The 22,954-nt window shown below is 39.4% G+C and overlaps 1 protein-coding gene across 2 annotated transcripts in view; it reads left to right on the forward strand.

Annotated features, from left to right (window-relative positions):
- Positions 1-22,954, forward strand: part of LOC138971810 (branched-chain-amino-acid aminotransferase, cytosolic-like) — a 72,669-nt gene that overhangs the window by 29,280 nt on the left and 20,435 nt on the right. The window contains exons 2-6 of one of the 2 annotated variants that reach the window (XM_070344630.1): positions 5,373-5,552; positions 14,997-15,080; positions 16,686-16,886; positions 17,571-17,681; positions 18,002-18,121. In XM_070344630.1, the coding sequence (XP_070200731.1) occupies positions 5,532-5,552; positions 14,997-15,080; positions 16,686-16,886; positions 17,571-17,681; positions 18,002-18,121 (537 nt within the window). In that variant the 5' untranslated portion in view covers positions 5,373-5,531. The remainder of the gene's footprint in view (positions 1-5,372; positions 5,553-14,996; positions 15,081-16,685; positions 16,887-17,570; positions 17,682-18,001; positions 18,122-22,954) is intronic. The other variant, XM_070344631.1, reaches the window with a different exon arrangement.

Raw genomic sequence — 22,954 nt, forward strand, 5'->3', positions numbered from 1 at the left:
TTTTAGCCAGGTATCACAGAGCCGGGTAAGGGCAGTATGACATGAATGTTTAGGACGAAAACCTGATTGATAAGGATGAAAAATATTGTTTTCTTCAACATATTTAAGGAGATGGGTGTGTATATGCTTTTCCAGGGGTTTAGACAGTATAGAGAGAATAGATATCGGTCTGTAGTTGTCAAGGCTATCGGTGTCTTTTGACTTTGGTACTGGAATAACTTTAGCCGTTTTAAACACTGATGGGAAGACATTCTTCCTGATAGAGAGATTGTATACATGGGTTAAACTGTTTACAATATAAGGAAGTGACATTTTTACAATTTGTGAATTAAGATTGTTTGTGTCCATTGTTTTTTTGTTATTTAGTTTAGAAATTAGTGCACCAACTTCAACGACTGTGATTACAGGTATATCAAACGAGTCAGATGGCAAAAGTTTCTCATTACAAAATTGACTGAGTACTTCAGGCACCTTATAGCCAATCTGATCAGAACTGGCTGAGGAATCAAGAACATTGTCGGTCATAGATAGAAAGTAACTATTACAATCATCAGCAGTTATATTAGGATTAATACAGGATGGGGCTTTACGTGATTTACTAGTCAGTTCATTCATTGCACGCCAAATTTGACATAAATTATGTCATTTTTATCTATTATAAGATTTTGAAAATATTTCTTTTTTGCAAGTTTCACCAATTCAGAAATTTTGTTTCGCATTTTTTTGTAAAGTTCAAACTGTTTAATTTTTTTTAGAAAATCTCGAACTAACATAGCATCTTTAATTTCACCTGTCATCCAGTTCGGTACAGTCGAAAATTTAACTCTTTTCCTGCGGATTGGAGCATGTCTGTCAACAACAGATAATAATGTTCTGACAAATAACAATGCAGCTTCTTCAGGATCAAAACAATTTGACACCAATTGGAAATTTGCCAAACTTAAGTCAAGTAAAAACGCAGACTTGTCAAATTTTTTAAAACATCTATACGTGATATAGGTATGACCTTTTGACATTACCTTTGGTCGTTTACACGACCAAGTGCACGTGATCGGTTTATGGTCACTCATGCAAATATTAGATGTTGAAGCATTTAGAACCATGCTATCATTGTTCGTGTATATATGATCCAGAAGAGTTGAAGACATGCTAGTTACTCTTGTGGGCTCTTTTATAAGTTGAGTAATACCTAGCGATTCAGTTTTGTCAAGCCATTGAGACTGGTTTACTAACATGTTAATATTAAAGTCTCCCAATAATAGCATATTACAATTGCACACGTTGACTTTGTCCATCATATCTATAAAGTCATCAAACCATTCATCCGTGCAGGCGGGATTTCTGTATAAGAATCCAACTAGAATAGGAGATGAATTGTTTGGCCTTACTTCTAGCCAAATACACTCTACACTCTGTGGTTCAAGGTCATGCCGGCGTTTTACAACATGAAAACAATCGTTGTGCACATACACACCGATTCCCGTGTGATTTGGATGAGCAGCATCACGTCTTATAAAAGAATAATTCTGAATCTCAACAGAATCATCATTATGCTTTAGGTTTGACAGTCTTGTCTCTGTTAACCCAAGTAGATGAAGCGATGGTGACGTATTGAGAAGTAAACTGACATCATGCAGTTTGTTCCCCAAGTGATATACGTTCACGTGTCCAATGTTTAATCCACTTTTTGAACGCATATTTATACAGAATGAACACAATTAACTTACAAGGTTATTTGAAAAGAGGCAGCTGACTCAGACTCAGGACTTCGGTTAAAACGAAACCGTTTATATCCTAACACAATAACTGATATTGCAAAAAGCGACACAGATGCACACCGCTGGGTTTAAATGGAAGATAGTGCTCTAGATAGTAGATCAAACATTAACTTTTTGTCGAGGGCACTCAGAGCCTCTGATCTCATGCTCTGTTGATGCAGAGACATATGTTCAGGTCTATACAATTCTGGCAGCTGTAGGAGAGAGAGAGAGAGAGAGAGAGAGAGAGAGAGAGAGAGAGAGAGAGAGCAAGACAGAGAGAGAGAGAGAGACAGAGAGAGAGAGATAGAGAGAGAGAGAGACAGACTCGGAGAGACAGAGAGACAGAGAGAGAGAGAGAGAGACAGAGAGAGACAGAGAGAGAGAGACAGAGAGAGAGAGAGAGAGAGAGAGAGAGAGAGAGAGAGAGAGAGAGAGAGAGAGAGAGACACACACACAGACAGACTACGGCCGAGACGGTCTGATGTAGACAGATAGATATGACCGTGGAACCCAGGGGCGGACGAGGGGGGGGGGGGGTTCTGGGGTTTCCGGACCCCTCCCCCCCCCCCCCCCAGCGCAAATATTTTTTTTAAATTGTGTTTTTTGGGGGTATTAATCAGTGACAAAATCTGCTGCCTGAAACTGGTAATGATCATCCTCAGAATGCACCAGATTGCACCATTTTGCATCCTTTTTTTCAAAATTTTCCGGGGGGGCATGCCCCCGGACCCCCCTAGCAAGCTAGGCGCTTTGCGCCGTCGGCTCGGCGCTTCGCGCCTTCACACCCATATCTTCACAATATACTTTTGGAAACCCCCCCCATAAAATGAACTGATCCGCCCATGGAACCTCATGAAAACTGAGTACGGTGGACCCCACCCCCTTTGGCCTTGAAGATCCCCCAATTTTAGCCCCGGCTCAGTAGCTCAGTTTGTTGAGCCGGTGTAACACGAACTTTTGACTCCAAAAAAAATTTACTCCGGAGTAAAAGTTTGTTACGAAATTCTTACTCCGAGTACACCGGCCTTTCCTACGAGAAAAGAACTCCCCAAGGCACGAAAAAATTACTCCCTCCACGAAATTTTTACTCCCCATTTTTTTTACTTCCAGTAAAAATCTCGTACGCGAAAATTGGATGCGGGCGAAGGGATAATGCCAATAATTATGTGATCTCGCGCAAACGAATGTCGCGCTACCCTCCCTCCACCCCTTCCACCACCAAGACTAACAGGGGACAAGGGAGTAAAAATGTCGTACACCTGGCATGGGAAGTTAAATTGCTCGTGTTAGGGTGAAGTAATTTATTCGTTATTTATTCGTCAGGGGAGTAACATTTTTGTACGAAATGTTTACTCGGAACTCACCTGTCGTGGGGAGTAATTTTCTCGTGTAATGGGGGAGTACTTTTTTCGTAAAGGGAGTAACATTTTCGTACGAAATTTTTACTCCGGAGTAAAAATCTCGTGGGAGTAATTTTCTCGTGTTACACCGGCACTGGACTTGAGTGACATGATCGGAAGGTCCGAGCGCATGTTCGAATTCGGGCCGGGACGGGTCAACTTTATTAGTCAGTTGTACCGTGGGTGAATTCCATGAACTGATATCAGTGTGCTAACTGCATGTATACCAGCAAATGCGTGTTTGTCAGTGCATGTGTGTGTGTGTCACGGCCCGTGTGTGTGTACGTGTGTGTGTGTGTGTGTGTGTGTGTGTGTGTGCCAGTGTGTACGTGTGTGTGTGTACGTATGTGTGTGTGTGTACGTGTGTGTGTGTGTGTGTACGTGTGTGTGTGTGTCACAGTGTGTCATTGTGTGTGTGTGTGTGTGTGTGTGTCCCGGTCTGTGTCAGTGTGAGTCAGTGGGATCAGTCACGGCCGTGTGCGTAGCCGGCTGTGCGCGCGAAGCGACCAGCAAGGCAGTTCAGTTCAGAGTTATCAGAGAAGGTAAGCCACAAGAAGAGGTTATCACGCGGTATCAAAACTCGGCCACGGGTGTTTACATCGATCGAAGGGGGTGTTGTCCGCGAGAACCAATGAAATGAGATGATTATCTGACGTCACTGACCTGGAATGCTGATGAATGTGTTCTGCGCGAACTTAGAATCCGGTTTCATTCTAGAATGGACCGGGTCCAGGTTGGAATTCTAACCCTGCGCAAGTACAGGGGTGCCATTCTAGAATGAAACCCTTGTTGCTGGTCCATTCTAGAATCGGCCGTGCGCAAGGTTGGAATTTGGGTCCAAGTTGGAATAGTCATTTCAGTTAGACTATCACACAACCAAAGCCACAAATGTGGATTTTCTGTTTGTTTTTGTTTTTTGTGTGTTTGGTTGGGTTTTTTCGGGTTTTTTACACTTTACTCAAAGACATCGTGAATTGGGATTGTGATGTTCTGAAAGTGATTACGATTTTGAGAGACACTCAGCACTGATCGCTACGAACGGAAATTTCCGGACTGACAGTGTTTTGCCGATCTCGCTTGTAACTTTTAATCTTATTCATATACATGAAGTTGGTCTTCTGAATTGTGAAGATATAATGTCAACTTTTTTTTATACCTGTGACAACAGCTCTATAACTCACTCTGTCCTTCTGTTGGTCTGTCTGTCGGTTAGTCGGTCTGACCGTCTGTCTGTCTGTCAAAAAAATTGTCAAAAAACCGGACATTTCCGAGAGGGAGACAGCGCTGACATTGCAAGCGGCCGCAACCGGCTCTCATCACAAAAACAACTGCCCTGCAAACAATACCGCCCTGGTAGTCCCCCTTGCTATGGTCTGCCTTTGTTTATTGCGTACTCAGGAGTGTCAACTTTCTTGACATGACATGACATCGCAAGATCGCCAACGGATTTTTTTCAGGGGTAGACAAATCAGCCACATTTTATCAAAGGGAAGGTGCAGATGGAGATAATTCAAGAGAAGACAACTCTGTCTTACCATAGATGTGTATTAAGGGATATCTATGGTCTTACCTACAAACATTACGGCCCCCTTTATTCAAGGGTTTCATTCTAGAATGGCACCCCTGTACTTGCGCAGGGTTAGAATTCCAACCTGGACCCGGTCCATTCTAGAATGAAACCGGATTCTAAGTTCGCGCAGAACAGATGCAACATAAACATGTGGAAAGAAAAACCGGCTTCAAAATAGAGACCGGTTGTAATCTACTGTCTTGTGACCACATTTCAAGTTTATCACATGCTTGTTTTTCACAAATATTTGAGTGTAATCTTTGAAGGTTCGGCCTTGATCGAATGCAACAACATGTTCCGTTCGTCTGCTGTCGAGATTTCATCCAATCAAAGCTCTGGAATCGGGCAGCGCCCCCAAGACACAATTTCCGTTCATCAGTCACCGTCGTTTGTTTTAAACGATGTGTAAGTGAGCGCCGTTTGTAAACTCTTGATCTGCAGTTTGTTTTCACAAGCGCTCCTTAAACTATTGTTAATATTCAGTTAAGATCAAACTACTCACGGAAACAGCTTTTATTTAGTTGTTTCTTCAGCAAGTTGGGGATTTGTCAGTTGACATTGAGTCAAAGGACAAATCAGTTCATATTACAAAACGAGTATACAGAGAAAACGAGCCTGAAAGGTTAACTATTTTAACTTCAGACAAGAAGGTTGTACTTCCTGCACCTTGATACTCTGTCTGCAAACCGGAGCAGACGTCTGTGCACGCAAGATCGCAAGATTGCATCACCACCTCGCGCGTGCCAAACCAGTCGTCGCACTCAGTCACAGTAGTGAGTTACTACCCTTGAACGCGACGTAATGGCGGCCATACAAACGAAGGTAAGTGGCGTTATAAAATCAATTTTGAAGCCAGAAGAAAGATTCTTTTCTGCCAACAACTGAGCGCGTCTCAGTCTTTCTGCTACTGGACAGTTTCAACGAGATCATTCAAAGCGAAGCGTACTCGCATCGCGGTAAATTATTGTCTTATCTTTTGAGGTCATTCACTCATCGCGAGTGTCATTCATTCATAGTCTCAGTGTAAACAGCTAACAAACGGAGGGAAGCAGAGTTGTATTCAAGTATCATCTATAGCAAACTTCCATCTTCGTGACAGTCGTCATTTTTCTAGACATCCTGATGTGTCCCAAATGTGCGTCTTTTTTGGAATTCTTTCTATAATAATTGTTCTAGTCATAACACTGATCAGTTATGTCTGACACAAATATAGGCCTACCTAAATAACATAAATAACATACAACTTGCAAGCCCACCGTAGAGATAAACCAGAATTCCGGATGAAACTTTTTTTATTCAGAAATTGTGTTTGGCTAGGGAAATGATTTGGTATTGTTTGGGAGTGGGACTGACACTGACACTGACAAAGAAAACTGCCAACAGAAAAATATATGACTGATTATTTGTCACAGTGACATAAATCTGATCTTACTCCTTTTTGATCCTACACTCATGTCTGGTGAATAAGGTGTGTACCGAAATGATTGTGTATCATCAAGAATTGTGCACATTTAAAAAAAGAAAATAAACGAGTGTATTTTTCAGTGTTAGTTTGTTGCCAGGCCTCGGTCTTCGGTCTCTGACGCATTCCTTTCTGATTTGACGCATTGGACCTAGCCTTGTTCGGTCGATGGACCGATAGTTTTTACGTTTTGGTGGTCAACTGACCGATACATGGCCCAAAGTCAGAATAGGTGTCCATTTTTGTGACATACAAAATCAATTTTAAAAATGAACATTTTCTTTGTTTTGAAAATAGACATGTATTTTAGAGCATAGATACGCAAGGAACAGCTATGATTTGAGAAAACTCCTTGTTTGATCACTTCACAGATTCAGGTTTAAAAGTTTGCAGGAGTTCATAACTTCACACCGTCACAAAATTTAGACTTGTTAAATCATTGTTGCTACATGTATTGGGTCTGTTTTAGACATCTGAGCAAATTGCTACAGCAAATTACTTTGCATTTCAAGCAAGTTAAACTTGTTTTGGCCACGCATGATGCAGATGTGAACTCCATTAATGGGAAGTTCATAACTTCACATAATTTACTTTTATTGGTAAAATAAATTTAATTTATACAGGCAGGAAAAAATGTGCTTTGTTTTTTAATCTGATAAAGGTGAGCTGGAACATGAAGGTAATTTTTGAAGATAAAGTGTGGAGAAGATTTTTTGGTTATCTGTATTATTTATAGAAATTAATATTGTCACAATTTTTTCACAGCAAATATTGGCATATGTTATCATTAAATCTACAATTTTGCTGTTTTTGTGCAAAATGTGCTTGAAAAGTACCATCAAAAGGATTTCAATACACCAAAATGTTTGTCTGACTCAAAGAGTTGGCAGAAACTGAAAGTATTTTTAGAATGTCCTAGGAGTTCATAACTTCACACCGTGACATCACAAACTATGGCTAATTCAAACCAAAGTAAGAAAGTGCATATGCCATCTTATTTTCTCTCCAGCTACTCTTTGTAATCAACATACAACTAAGGCCTAAAAAAAAAATAGGTGTGGTTACGGTAACCCGACCTACCCTAATTTTAGGGGCCGATCCTATAACTTTTTATTACATTTGTCAAAAAAACAAAAAAAACAAAACAAAAAAACGAGTGCAAAAAACGCAATGAAAGCGAAAGCGCCCGAGTCGCACACTTATTTCCCTGTCAGGTAGGTTTAATTTGTACACATTAGAAAAAAAAAGAAAAAAAAACGAGTGCAAAAAACGCAATGAAAGCGAAAGCGCCTGAGTCGCACACTTATTTCCCTGTCAGGTAGGTTTAATTTGTACACATTAGAAAAAAAAAGTTTAAAAAAAAAGAAGATTGCCTACCTTCCTACCCTATTTTTGGCTCACGTAAGTGTAGCCTATGCGATGATAAACTTTGTCTGTCTGTGCGTGCGTGCGTGCGTGCGTATGTATGTGTGTATGTCTGTGGTAGAAACTTTAACATTTCCGAGTCTATGAATTACGTCAGTCTCGGTCAAAAGTGTTCGACGTGTGTGATAGAAACTATTTGAAGACGTCACATTATGACGTAAGAGGGTTAGACGTCACGCAAAGGAATTACTGAAAGTCTCGGTCATTGTTATTGTGAGCGGGCCGAGACTTCTTGGCAGATCCAGGGTCTCGCTTTCTTGCATATAGTTTCACCTATGCTTACTGTGTGTGTGTGTGTGTGTGTGTGTGTGTGTATGTGTGTGTGTGTGTGTGTGTGTGTGTGTGTGTGTGTGTGTGTTTGTGTGTATGTGTGACGGAGTGATTGAATTTGTGTTACTGTTTGTCGATTTCTTACGTGAGCCTTGAAGGCTTCGCCTCTTGTTTTTGGCTATGTTACCTTAACCACACCTATTTTTTTTTTTTGGCCTAAGTAATAAAAGTAAAACATTTGTGAAAACAAACGATAACAAAAATCATAAAATGTGAGCGTGCGCATAACTTCACAAGAATTTTTGTTATGTTGGTCTCTAGTACAGTTACTGTATAATATATTTGCAAAACAATGACAAACTGAGAACACAGAGTTGTAGTATAGGCTAAAGCTGCACTTATATTACAAAATCAGATTTTAATTGCCAAAATAAAACAAATTGTTTGAAACTTGTGAAAGTTCATAACTTCACATCAATCACACATTTATACTAAAATAACTAACTAAAGTCTCTTGCAAATAATTCTAAACAAGGTTTTGTTACTTAATGATTTACTTAACCAAACTCAGTCATGAAAACTGTTACCGAAATCATTATTTAGTTAGTGTTTATGTCAGCTGACTGTGTGTTCATAACTTCACATCATTTATTTGACTGAAAAGCTAGTACTAAAATCTGCTGGTAAATTAAAATAAAAATGACATCAAACTTTAACAGCCTACTCTGGAGAAGAGCAGCACATCATTTGAGGTAGTGTTTTAGTGTAGTAAATTAATTATTTTGTATAAATCATACTCATGGCATGTGTTCATAACTTCACACCGTGGGGCTGAGGGTCAGTTGATGTGAAGTTATGTACACCGTGCAGTCAACCCAGATTCATGCTGGAATTATCAAAATGTAATTTTGAGGGTTGATATTCAGAAAACTTCTTACAAAATGTCCAGATAAAGTCAAATGTACTCTTTTGCTATTAACAAGGCATTATTTTAAACACGCCCTTGAAAAATGAGCTTGAGTTATGTGAAGTTATGAACTTCATGACAAAACGGCTAAGTACTTCAGAAAGAAACAGTCAGCAGCCAGTTGATTCTTTTTGTGATGAAAATCATGGTACAGTGTAATTTGGAAACTGAAAATAGTCATTTTACATATATTTGGGGTTTTGACATGAGTTAGTAACTCTCACATAAAAATAGTGTGCAAGACAGAGAAAATAGCTAACTAAAGCATACTGCTTGACTTTAGTGACAAAAAATGCTTAGTATCTAAATCTAATGTACTTTTATATGCAAAATTGCTGTTCCACTACAACCTTAACTTTCATGGCTAGCATTTAAGGACAAAAAACACTCTCAGTGGAGATAGTAGGAAAGTTCATAACTTTCTCACAAGAATTTTTTATTGAGTCACTTGAGAAAAAGTGACTCTATGTAATCGGTCAGTGTTAGTCTGTCCGGCCGGCCGTCCGGCCGTCCGTAGACACCACCTTAACGTTGGACTTTTCTCGGAAACTATCAAAGCGATCGGGCTCATATTTTGTTTAGTCGTGACCTCCAATGACCTCTACACTTTAACGATGGTTTCGTTGACCTTTGACCTTTTTCAAGGTCACAGGTCAGCGTCAAAGGAAAAATTAGACATTTTATATCTTTGACAAAGTTCATCGGATGTGATTGAAACTTTGTAGGATTATTCTTTACATCAAAGTATTTACATCTGTAGCCTTTTACGAACGTTATCAGAAAAACAAGGGAGATAACTAGCCTTTTCTGTTCGGCAACACACAACTTAACGTTGGGCTTTTCTCGGAAACTATAAAAGTGACCGGGCTCAAATTTTATGTGAACGTGACTCCCAGTGACCTCTACACTTTGACGTCTGCTTTGGTGACCTTTGACCTTTTTCAAGGTCACAGGTATGTCTTGAAGGAAAAAAATTGAAATATCATATCTCTGAAACTATTCATCGGATTTGATTCAAACTTTATAGGATTATTCTTTACATCAAATTATTTACATCTGTAGCTTTTTACAAACGTTATCGGAAACACAGGGGAGATAACTAATATTCAGAACTGCGAAAGTGACTCGATCGAGCGTTTGCTCTTCTTGTTTCTCAATTACTCAAACACCAATGAATGAACTTGATGCAAACTTTCAGTGTGACTGCTGCTAGTGGATCCAAATGCATTACAAAGCTAGGTGTTCCCCAACCAGTCAATTTACTCTCTTTATAAGGCAAAAGGTTGGAAAGTTCATAACTCTTTTTTCACAAGAAAATCTGCACGTAAACTTCAAACTACTTTTGAACATGCAAAAACAAGTCAAACAACCCTTTTTATGTTTTATACCTCTGCAAAACATACTGTAAAATACTTTTTTACAAAAATATATCAGGTTTCAATCTTTAATTATTATTTAGAGCTGATCAGTGAACAAAAATGAAGTCTTACGGAAATAGTTATGAACTTTCTGTGAAATTTTGTCTCCCCATTTTCTGCAGGCTCACTGACAAAATTCAAAAACTTTGCTTTGTCAAAGGTACATTTGAGTTTTACTGGCTCAGTGAAAAGTCATTCATGACATTCTGTCCCATAAATATGACAGAGTAGACCATGTTTCAATATGCTGTAAGGTCATGTCACAAAAAATGGCCAAAATGTAGTGCTGCTGACTTCAGATAATGGCGACATTTTCATTAAAAACAACAACTGAGCACACAATGTTTCTCTGGGTGTGTACTTCATACTTTTTTTTACAAGTCTCATTAATCTTTACAAGGATTTTATTTTTCTTTGATGTACAAATCAGGTTAGAACCAAGGTTGCACAGCTATTTCAGCTGTGGACACCATTTCAGACTTAAGGCCACATATTCGTACAAGGCGGACAAGGTCTGCAATGAATGGAATGGGAGTTGCAAAGTCAGAAAACAAACCCCGATCGAAATGCTCATGTTCACTACGAGTGAAAATGCACTCGGTTTACCTATTTTACCGAAAACGGCGCAAACAGCAGAAAGTTCATCAATATAATACTACGGCATGGTAATGCGAAGATCAGGCAGGATCCCTACATTTTCACACCGGACACTGTGTTGGAAAGGGTAGGCCAGGAATGTACTGCCAAAAATCAGCAAATGAGCGCCATACACTAATTCCTGTGAGAATCAGATAATAAAGTGTTATCATTGTTCAATGGCTTTATTGTCATTTTTACGTAAAAAAATAGATTTAACTCCGGACTGTAAGTCATTTTGCATTGCATGGATCAAAGGTATGGCGGTACAATTTGAACCTATTGTTTTTTTAAAGCCAGGACATTTGGACCTATTGTGTTTTTTTAGGAAGGTCCAAATGACCTAGGCTATTGTCTTCTTAAGCTGGCAACAACACTGATTTTTTGTCACACTTACACTCATAGGCATACAGTATAAAAACAACCTGGAAACTCAGTGATTCAGCCAAGGCATTAGTTAACCTTTAACGCTGTTTCTGTGCCAGATCTTCATGCCAAAGCATTTGATCCAGTCTGTAATGCATGTATTCTGCTCAATGATATCAGTGTTCACTGGCTTTGGCAAACAGGCAGTAGTAGCTTGGAGACCGGCCAAACCCTGGGCCAGTGAGAATTTCTTTGCCAATTGATATCGTGTGATGACTGCATGGTTCAGCTCTCCATGTTTTAAGTCCGGTTTGGTTTTAGAGTATTTTGACTTGCACTTGCAGGATAAACCCGCAATATTTGTTTGTGGTATTAACTAAGGGAAATGCTTCTAAACGACAGGGAGTTAAAGAGTTAATACTGTTTGAAAATGGGTAATGCGTATCCGAAGGATTTTATAAAATATTTTATATAGTCACACCTGTCTATAACAGCCACATAATTAAGGGATGGACCAAAAAATGTGGTTGTTAATGTTATACTGATGTTTTTTAAGTTCAGAATATTGTGTAGTGGTCTTTATGGGCATGTGGTTGTTGTCAAGAGGAGGCTGCCATGACAGGTTCAACTGTATAGGCAGTGTTTAAATTAATGTACATGTTAAACTTTTACCAGTGTTATGCAGGGTTCAGCCTGAGAGAAAAAAAACAATGGCACATTTAATCCCCTCAACCAAATTCTGTGTTGTTCTTTGTCACTGAAAAGCAAAACATGTGCAGACAAGAGAAAGTGAGCGAGGGGAAGAGATGTTTAGATGTTTAATTGCAAAATCATTTCATAGGTTCTTATTTGTTCATAGGTCTTACTCTTAGGCCAAAAAAAAAATGTCTGTTTACGGTAACATAGGCCAAAAAAATAGGGTCGGTAGGTCGGGATTTATTATTTTTTTTTTCCCAAAAAACCCCATATTTTTACGTTATTTTGCCAAAAAAACAAGATTTTTGAGTCACTTGAGAAAAAGTGACTCTATGTAATCGGTCAGTGTTAGTCTGTCCGGCCGGCCGGCGGCCGGCCGGCCGTCCGTAGACACCACCTTAACGTTGGACTTTTCTCGGAAACTATCAAAGCGATCGGGCTCATATTTTGTTTAGTCGTGACCTCCAATGACCTCTACACTTTAACGATGGTTTCGTTGACCTTTGACCTTTTTCAAGGTCACAGGTCAGCGTCAAAGGAAAAATTAGACATTTTATATCTTTGACAAACTTTTCTCGGAAACTATCAAAGCGATCGGGCTCATATTTTGTTTAGTCGTGACCTCCAATGACCTCTACACTTTAACGATGGTTTCGTTGACCTTTGACCTTTTTCAAGGTCACAGGTCAGCGTCAAAGGAAAAATTAGACATTTTATATCTTTGACAAAGTTCATCGGATGTGATTGAAACTTTGTAGGATTATTCTTTACATCAAAGTATTTACATCTGTAGCCTTTTACGAACGTTATCAGAAAAACAAGGGAGATAACTAGCCTTTTCTGTTCGGCAACACACAACTTAACGTTGGGCTTTTCTCGGAAACTATAAAAGTGACCGGGCTCAAATTTTATGTGAACGTGACTCATTGTGTTGTGAATAGCAATTTCTTCCTGTCCATCTGATGCCTCATATAATATTCAGAACTGCGAAAGTGACTCGATCGAGCGTTTGCTCTTCTTGTTTTTTTTTTTCCCAAATGCCAAAAAAAAGTCTAGGGTCGCGCGAAAAAACTAGGGTCGGTCGGGTTACCGTAAACAGACCTTTTTTTTTTTTTGGCCTTAGAAGGGGGGTTCCACGGTCAAAAGATCGTGTAGGTTACCTAGCCCAAAAGTTAGGCTAGGATAGCAACTGATTCAAAAGATCAGACAAAGGCTTAACAGCCTAAGTACCAGTCTGATAACATAACATAACATAACATAACATAACATAACAACTGGGTCACTGAGGTCATGTATTGTATAACCTAGCTAGCAAGGTGTGCAGTGATGCGTAGATAAATCAGTGCATGCTTTTCACTGGAGAAAAACTGGCTATGACTGAGTACATTTATTTCTCAGCAAAGTGATCAAAAACACACATACACACCACAAACAAATGCACTCACATGCAACAAATACCTCTGCTGTACAATAGTCAGTGTTGTACTCAGCCTCTGAGGGCCATACTTCAGTTGGACCCATAGATTGAAAATGTACAATGGTCACAGGTCAGCGTCAAAGGAAAAATTAGACATTTTATATCTTTGACAAAGTTCATCGGATGTGATTGAAACTTTGTAGGATTATTCTTTACATCAAAGTATTTACATCTGTAGCCTTTTACGAACGTTATCAGAAAAACAAGAGAGATAACTAGCCTTTTCTGTTCGGCAACACACAACTTAACGTTGGGCTTTTCTCGGAAACTATAAAAGTGACCGGGCTCAAATTTTATGTGAACGTGACTCATTGTGTTGTGAATAGCAATTTCTTCCTGTCCATCTGATGCCTCATATAATATTCAGAACTGCGAAAGTGACTCGATCGAGCGTTTGCTCTTCTTGTTATAAAAGAGTGAGTCTTAAAATGGGGGTAAATTTACAGAGGTTATAAACAGAGAATCTGAGAAAACAGAGGGTACGTATTAAAAGAGAGGGAGTCAGAGAGTCTTAAAAGAGAGGAAATCTTACGTTGTGTGTGTGTGTCCATGTGTGTTAAAAGGGGGGTTCCATTGCATAGCCAAAGGTCCAAAATTAATGTCCTGTCTGAAAACCTCTTGTCCTGTATGTATTAGATTAATTAGAACTATTACTCACTGTCACCCCGCCAGTGCATTGGATCAACACAGCATGAGTCAGTGACATAAGGCCTTGGCCTGAGAACAACACTGAACAGTAAATTGAACTTTCTTTTGAACCTTGAGAGACAAGGCTTACCCAGACATTAGTGATGACACCTATAGAACATAAGTACTTTTGACTGAACATTTTTAGATGGGAATATTATAAGTGGGGTTTTGTGTTGAATCTGACTCTTGCACTGTTTCATGCAATGAGCTGTCATTCAAGACCAGATGTTACTCGCTATAAAAAGCACCAAAGCCACAGCTGACAATGTACACTAATTAGCAATAACATGTGTCACAGCGAGGGTTATAGAGCTCTGCCTTTGATGGCTACACAAAATTAATCACCCTATGTGTTGACAATTTTTTTTTGTTCGAAAACTTCTATTATTTTCTCCTTTAGTTATTACTTGCCCCCCCACCCCACCCCCCCCCCCCCCCCCAACCACACTGCCATTGGTTCATTTCACCTTTAAGTTTAACTTTTACCTGTCCCTCCTGCCAAGAAACCCCTATGTCTAGGCGTTACACTATTCACTGTACTACTCTTGCAGAGTAGGTTAATGGGCTTGGTCAACTAACACATGCATACATAATCTCTCGTCATCTTTTCTTTTCACAATGTATGTCGGTAGTTTTTAGAAGCAAGCCCATGAAACGCTGGTGAGTCAAAAAAAATAGCCAAATAGTACTTGTTCGAGTCAAAATGTCAGACCTTATCATCAGCTTAGTACTATTACTTGTTCAACTTCCAGTGTAGGCTAAATGGTCACAAGAGGACTTTAAAACTTGAATAGTCAGTTTGCCATATATTATATGATTGAGTTGAGTTGACTTGAATTTGTTTTCTTGTGTGTTGCAGTTGTTGAGCATTTGTCTGCTGAGGCGAAAAGTTCTTCAGACAGGTTTGCGGCTAGCCTCCACGGTACCTAGCAGTTCTTTCAAAGTAAGCAACAGATTTAAGTCTTGTTGTTTTATTATGAAATTGTTCTTTTCTTTCTGTCTTTTTTTCCTTAAAAGTTTTTTTCTTGCTGATCATTTAATGTTTTGTCATGAAAAATGTCATTTCTGTCGTTGCTTTTACTTGTTTTGTTATTTTTCTTTCTGATTTTTAAAAACAATTTTTATCATGAAACATTTCTTTTCTATCTTTAGAAAAAAAGGTTCTTTCCGATTGTTTATCTTTTTGTCGTGAAACTTATCGTTTTACTGTTCTGATAATTTTTCTCTCGGATGGTTTTTGTGCATGCGTCTGATCCTTTGTAACAGTAGAATTCAATGAAAGCACAGGTGCCACTGTCAGACTTTTGAGTGTTCAACTGTCAGGGAGACTACAGTGGTACCTGTGATGAAAGGACACCCTTGGGACTATCAATCAATCAATCAATATGAAGCTTATATAGCGCGTATTCTGTGGGTACAGTTCTAAGCGCTTGTCGAAGAGTTGTCAACACAGGACTAACAAAGAAACTAACATCTACAGACGGACACAAACCCTATCACACACTAGCAAACCCTGATAAACATACAACAAACAACTGTTTAACAACAATGTACACATCAATAGCTGCAGTTCTCGGGCCTGGTTGACACCAGGATATATTATGACAGTAAGCGTAGAGTGCTGCCCTGTCACGTAGTCTCAAACCAAAATTGGAAATCCATAGCATCATCATTATAATCATCCTCATCTCATTAATCATCCAAAAATTATAAATTGTCCTTGCTCTTGTGGCCCTTCATGCCCGGAGCTCTCATGGTGACCTTGGTCTCAGTGTTCCTGTTCCATCCTTCCCTGAAAAGTACTTCTGCTGTCAGTTTTCAACGTGTGACGTTCTGGGGGGTCGACGGAGGGACGTGGTGGCTGTCTGCTCTCTGGAGGGGACCCTCACTCAGTCTGGCTCCGCGACTTAGCAGTCAATGTCGTTAGTAGGGGGCATAGTAGGTAGTGGGCTGCGTCCGTTAGCTCGGGACAGACCCACTACTGAACACCGTCGAAGTGACTCAGCAGAAGTGCAGTGTCATCTGCCGAGGGTAGCCTACCGCAACGACCCGACATCCCTCCCTGGAGCGTCTGTAAAATCGGCAAGTCTGGCAGTGGAACGAAATTCAGATGTGGATGGAGCAGTGAGTGCAGGGACAGGGCGGCGTGAGAGCACACCGGGACAAGGAACAGGTGTAAGGGGGAAAAAGAAAAAAAAAAAAAAAAAAACATCTACAGACGGACACAAACCCTATCACACACTAGCAAACCCTGATAAACATACAACAAACAACTGTTTAACAACAATGTACACATCAATTGCTAGGTCCAAAAGGGTCCCTAATTTGCAGGTGGACTGTCATGACAGGTAATTTTGGTAGAGATCATAGGAAAAGGGACAATTGAAGGTGTCCCTTTAAGGTAGATGTCCTCTCATGGGAGGGGCCACACATTGCAGGTACCACTGTACTGTATATTGTTTTTATGTTTAGTCAAGTTTCTGGCATTGTTAGCGGCGCTCTTATTCTCAATTTATCTCTCTCTATATATTGCATGTTATGTTTTCAGTATGAAGACTTGGAGGTGACACTGACCAACACGCCCCAGCCCAAACCTGACGACAACAACCTGATATTCGGTCATCACTTCAGTGACCACATGCTGACCGTGGACTGGACAGCACAAACAGGATGGAGCAAGCCGGTCATTCACCCTGTGGAGGAAATGAGAATTCACCCCGCTGCCAAAGTCTTGCACTATGCTGTGGAGGTCAGAGAATGTTTTGATTACTCCCTTTGATGATACTGTACACTTTGTGGTGACAGTTTGTTAGTTAGGCCCCCCCAAAAATAGTCTGTTTACGGTAACATAGGCCAAAAAAAATAGGGTCGGTAGGTCGGGATTTTTTTTATTTAATTTTTTCCCCCCCTCCCAAAAACCATATTTTTAAGTTATTTTGCAAAAAAACAGACTTTTTTTGTTTTTTTTTGTTTTTCCTCCCAAATGCCCAAAAAAAAAGTCTAGGGTCGCGCGAAAAAATAGGGTTGATCGGGATACCGTAAACAGACTATTTTATTTTGTTGGCCTTCCCACTGATCTGTCCAGGCTTGTACATGGAATAAGAGCTTCCTCCAACTTCTAAGCTTGGCATGTTTCCAGTATTTTCAAAGCTCAAAAGCTCATTCTTGAGATCACAAGATTGCATGATTTTTTCAACAACAAAAAAGAAAAGTGTGTGTGTGTAAGGGGGAGGCCGAGGGTGTATTCTTTAGTTTTCTTTATTGAACAATTCCATGATCTCATGTCTGAATCTACGATCTGGCTGCTTTCTGTGAGAAGTTTCTATTTTTAGCTTAGCTCATTTTGACTGCCAAAAATCGCCGCAGTCAGTTTAGTACTTTTACACATACAAGCCAGTTCTTTCAGTGTTTTTTGTATAATTTGATTTTTCAGCTGTTTGAGGGAGTGAAGGCTTACCGCTGTGAGGACGGCAAAGTACGGGTGTTCAGACCAATGGAAAACATGAAACGAATGCGTTCCACTGCAGAGCGATCCGCTCTTCCTGTAAGTTTGTGTTAGCGGACTAGCTCTGTTTGTTCCCTCTCTCTCCCCCTCCCCCCCTCTCTGACTCTACGTTGTTCTCCCTTTCTTATTCTCTCTCATACCTTCATACGCATTCTGATGGAGAAAAAAAAGAAGAAAAACACACACACAAAAAACAGAAAAATAAAAATAGTGGTTGAAAGCTTTCATAATGACATATTTCATTGTTCAGGCACGACGCCATGTCGCTTTTAACTTTTTCAGGGAAGGGGGAGGGAACTGTAAAAGGAATGACAGAAAAAGACTTGCAACATGCAAAATGGTCTCCCAATTGATTGCAGGACTTTGATGGAGACGAGCTGTGCAAGTGCATAAAGAAACTGATCAGTATCGACAGCGCCTGGGTTCCGCGCAGTGACCGCTGCTCTCTCTACATCAGGCCCACCTTCATCGGCACAGAGGTGTGTAGTTTCTCTGCGTCTTTAACACACAGCGCGTGAATCTAGAGTGTATCCCAACAAATGTATTCAAGGTATATCCAAGCATGAGACTTTTTGGCCAATCGTCAGATTTCCAACATTTCTTAATCTCCAGAGATCGTTCGTGCTTTTTGATTCTTGATTCTTGATTTTGGAATTCAAATAAATGTATCCAAGGTATATCCAGGCATGATAATGGAAGGGCGCTGGTTCTGAGCGACGCTTAGTTCTCGAGATAGGTGTGACCACATGACGTCATTTATACTTTCGTCATCGAAGATCTTTCGTATTTCAATCGGTGTCATTTCCCAGTTCTGTGTTCTGCGGTCGTTTTGACTGATTTGACAAGTTGAGAAAACCAATGACATGTTATTTTTGCGAAGCAACTGAATATGACAAGAAAAGAAAGCGTGCAGAGTTATGTTTGGGTCTTGCCAGACTTTATGACCAACGATTTCTCCCTTGGAAGAAAATGAAGATGTCTGCTTTTCGTCTGCTTTGAAGGTAGGGAGATTTTACAGCGCACACGGTAAATTGCAAGTCGTAATGGACAAGAATGTTGTTATTCTTCTTTCTTCGAAGTACCGTAGATTTGTTCTAGGCCATATTTTCGAGCTGTGCATTGTTATATTATGGGAAAAACACATTTGAACGCAAATTCGCAAAGAAATTTTCATCATTTCCTCCGGAACTGCAATATTAATTTGCCATAAAAAAAAATTCTGGCTCAATATGCGGAAACAGTCTGGTAGTGTCATATTTTGGATTTGGAAGAATTGCTCATAATTTACATAGCACTCCGGCCCTGTTCTTTTTTTCGTCACACTCAAAACTGTTATTTGTTTTGGGCGACGCAGCATTATGAGATATTTTGACCAGGTGGCGGGTTTTCAACATTTCTGAATCTCCAGAGATCATTCATGCTTTTTTGCTTTTTGATTCTTGATTTTAAACGTTAGCAGTGTATCTGTCTGGGATTCCTTCTTTTTGTTCCTGATCTTATAGCTGATGTTTCTATCTGTCTGGATTCATTCTTTTTGTTCCTGATCTTATAGCTGATGTTTCTATCTGTCTCGGATTCATCCTTTTTGTTCCTGATCTTACAGCTGATGTTTCTATCTGTCTGGATTCATTCTTTTTGTTCCTGATCTTATAGCTGATGTTTCTATCTGTCTGGATTCATTCTTTTTGTTCCTGATCTTATAGCTGATGTTTCTATCTGTCTGGGATTCATCCTTTTTGTTCCTGATCTTATAGCTGATGTTTCTATCTGTCTCGGATTCATTCTTTTTGTTCCTGATCTTACAGCTGATGTTTCTATCTGTCTGGGATTCATTCTTTTTGTTCCTGATCTTATAGCTGATGTTTCTATCTGTCTCGGATTCCTTCTTTTTGTTCCTGATCTTATAGCTGATGTTTCTATCTGTCTGGGATTCATTCTTTTTGTTCCTGATCTTATAGCTGATGTTTCTATCTGTCTCGGATTCATTCTTTTTGTTCCTGGTCTTATAGCTGATGTTTCTATCTGTCTGGGATTCATTCTTTTTGTTCCTGATCTTATAGCTGATGTTTCTATCTGTCTGGGATTCATTCTTTTTGTTCCTGATCTTATAGCTGATGTTTCTATCTGTCTAGGATTCCTTCTTTTTGTTCCTGATCTTATAGCTGATGTTTCTATCTGTCTCGGATTCATTCTTTTTGTTCCTGATCTTATAGCTGATGTTTCTATCTGTCTCGGATTCATTCTTTTTGTTCCTGGTCTTATAGCTGATGTTTCTATCTGTCTCGGATTCCTTCTTTTTGTTCCTGGTCTTATAGCTGATGTTTCTATCTGTCTCGGATTCATTATTTTTGTTCCTGGTCTTATAGCTGATGTTTCTATCTGTCTGGGATTCATTCTTTTTGTTCCTGATCTTACAGCTGATGTTTCTATCTGTCTGGATTCATTCTTTTTGTTCCTGATCTTATAGCTGATGTTTCTATCTGTCTCGGATTCATTCTTTTTGTTCCTGATCTTATAGCTGATGTTTCTATCTGTCTCGGATTCATTCTTTTTGTTCCTGGTCTTATAGCTGATGTTTCTATCTGTCTCGGATTCCTTCTTTTTGTTCCTGATCTTATAGCTGATGTTTCTATCTGTCTCGGATTCATTCTTTTTGTTCCTGGTCTTATAGCTGATGTTTCTATCTGTCTGGATTCATTCTTTTTGTTCCTGATCTTATAGCTGATGTTTCTATCTGTCTCGGATTCATTCTTTTTGTTCCTGATCTTATAGCTGATGTTTCTATCTGTCTCGGATTCATTCTTTTTGTTCCTGATCTTATAGCTGATGTTTCTATCTGTCTCGGATTCATTCTTTTTGTTCCTGGTCTTATAGCTGATGTTTCTATCTGTCTCGGATTCATTCTTTTTGTTCCTGATCTTATAGCTGATGTTTCTATCTGTCTCGGATTCATTCTTTTTATATTTAGTCAAGTTTTGACTAAATATTTTAACATCGAGGGGGAATCGAAACGAGGGTATGGTGTGTGTGTCTGTCTGTCTGTCTGTCTGTGCGTGTGTGTGTGTGTGTGTGTGTGTGTGTAGAGCGATTCAGACTAAACTACTGGACCGATCTTTATGAAATTTGACATGAGAGTTCCTGGGTATGAAATCGCCGAACGTTTTTTTTATTTGTTTGATAAATGTCTTTGATGACGTCATATCCGGCTTTTCGTGAAAGTTGAGGCGGCACTGTCACGCCCTCATTTTTGAGTCACTTGAGAAAAAGTGACTCTATGTAATCGGTCAGTGTTAGTCTGTCCGGCCGGCCGTCCGGCCGGCCGTTCGGCCGGCCGTCCGTAGACACCACCTTAACGTTGGACTTTTCTCGGAAACTATCAAAGCGATCGGGCTCATATTTTGTTTAGTCGTGACCTCCAATGACCTCTACACTTTAACGATGGTTTCGTTGACCTTTGACCTTTTTCAAGGTCACAGGTCAGCGTCAAAGGAAAAATTAGACATTTTATATCTTTGACAAAGTTCATCGGATGTGATTGAAACTTTGTAGGATTATTCTTTACATCAAAGTATTTACATCTGTAGCCTTTTACGAACGTTATCAGAAAAACAAGGGAGATAACTAGCCTTTTCTGTTCGGCAACACACAACTTAACGTTGGGCTTTTCTCGGAAACTATAAAAGTGACCGGGCTCAAATTTTATGTGAACGTGACTCATTGTGTTGTGAATAGCAATTTCTTCCTGTCCATCTGATGCCTCATATAATATTCAGAACTGCGAAAGTGACTCGATCGAGCGTTTGCTCTTCTTGTTCAACCAAATTGGTTGAAATTTTGGTCAAGTAATGTTCGACAAAACCCGGGGTTCGGTATTGCATTTCAGCTTGGTGGCTTAAAAGTTAATTAATGACTTTGGTCATTAAAAATCTGAAAATTGTAAAAAAAAATAAAAATTTATAAAACGATCCAAATTTACGTTTATCTTATTCTCCATCATTTGCTGATTCCAAAAACATATAAATATGTTATATTCGGATTAAAAACAAGCTCTGAAAATTAAATATATAAAAATTATTATCAAAATTTTTTTTTCGAAATCAATTTAAAAACACTTTCATCTTATTCCTTGTCGGTTCCTGATTCCAAAAATATATAGATATGATATGTTTGGATTAAAAACACGCTCAGAAAGTTAAAACGAAGAGAGGTACAGAAAAGCGTGCTATCCTTCTCAGCGCAACGAATGTACCCCGCTCGATCTTCTAGTCAATTCCACGGGCACTGCCTTTGCCACGGGCGGTGGAGTGACGATGCTACGAGTATACGGTCTTGCTGCGTTGCGTTGCGTTCAGTTTCATTCTGTGAGTTCGACAGCTACTTGACTAAATATTGTATTTTCGCCTTACGCGACTTGTTGTTCCTGATCTTATAGCTGATGTTTCTATCTGTCTCGGATTCATTCTTTTTGTTCCTGATCTTATAGCTGATGTTTCTATCTGTCTCGGATTCATTCTTTTTGTTCCTGATCTTATAGCTGATGTTTCTATCTGTCTGGGATTCATTCTTTTTGTTCCTGATCTTATAGCTGATGTTTCTATCTGTCTGGGATTCATTCTTTTTGTTCCTGATCTTATAGCTGATGTTTCTATCTGTCTCGGATTCATTCTTTTTGTTCCTGATCTTATAGCTGATGTTTCTATCTGTCTGGATTCATTCTTTTTGTTCCTGATCTTACAGCTGATGTTTCTATCTGTCTGGATTCATTCTTTTTGTTCCTGATCTTATAGCTGATGTTTCTATCTGTCTGGATTCATTCTTTTTGTTCCTGATCTTACAGCTGATGTTTCTATCTGTCTCGGATTCATTCTTTTTGTTCCTGATCTTATAGCTGATGTTTCTATCTGTCTCGGATTCATTCTTTTTGTTCCTGATCTTACAGCTGATGTTTCTATCTGTCTCGGATTCATTCTTTTTGTTCCTGATCTTAGAGCTGATGTTTCTATCTGTCTCGGATTCATTCTTTTTGTTCCTGATCTTACAGCTGATGTTTCTATCTGTCTGGGATTCATCCTTTTTGTTCCTGATCTTACAGCTGATGTTTCTATCTGTCTGGGATTCATTCTTTTTGTTCCTGATCTTATAGCTGATGTTTCTATCTGTCTGGGATTCATTCTTTTTGTTCCTGATCTTATAGCTGATGTTTCTATCTGTCTCGGATTCATTCTTTTTGTTCCTGATCTTATAGCTGATGTTTCTATCTGTCTGGGATTCATTCTTTTTGTTCCTGATCTTATAGCTGATGTTTCTATCTG

Source organism: Littorina saxatilis, linkage group LG7 (genome assembly GCF_037325665.1).
Source record: "Littorina saxatilis isolate snail1 linkage group LG7, US_GU_Lsax_2.0, whole genome shotgun sequence".
Classification (NCBI taxonomy): Eukaryota; Metazoa; Mollusca; class Gastropoda; order Littorinimorpha; family Littorinidae; genus Littorina; species Littorina saxatilis.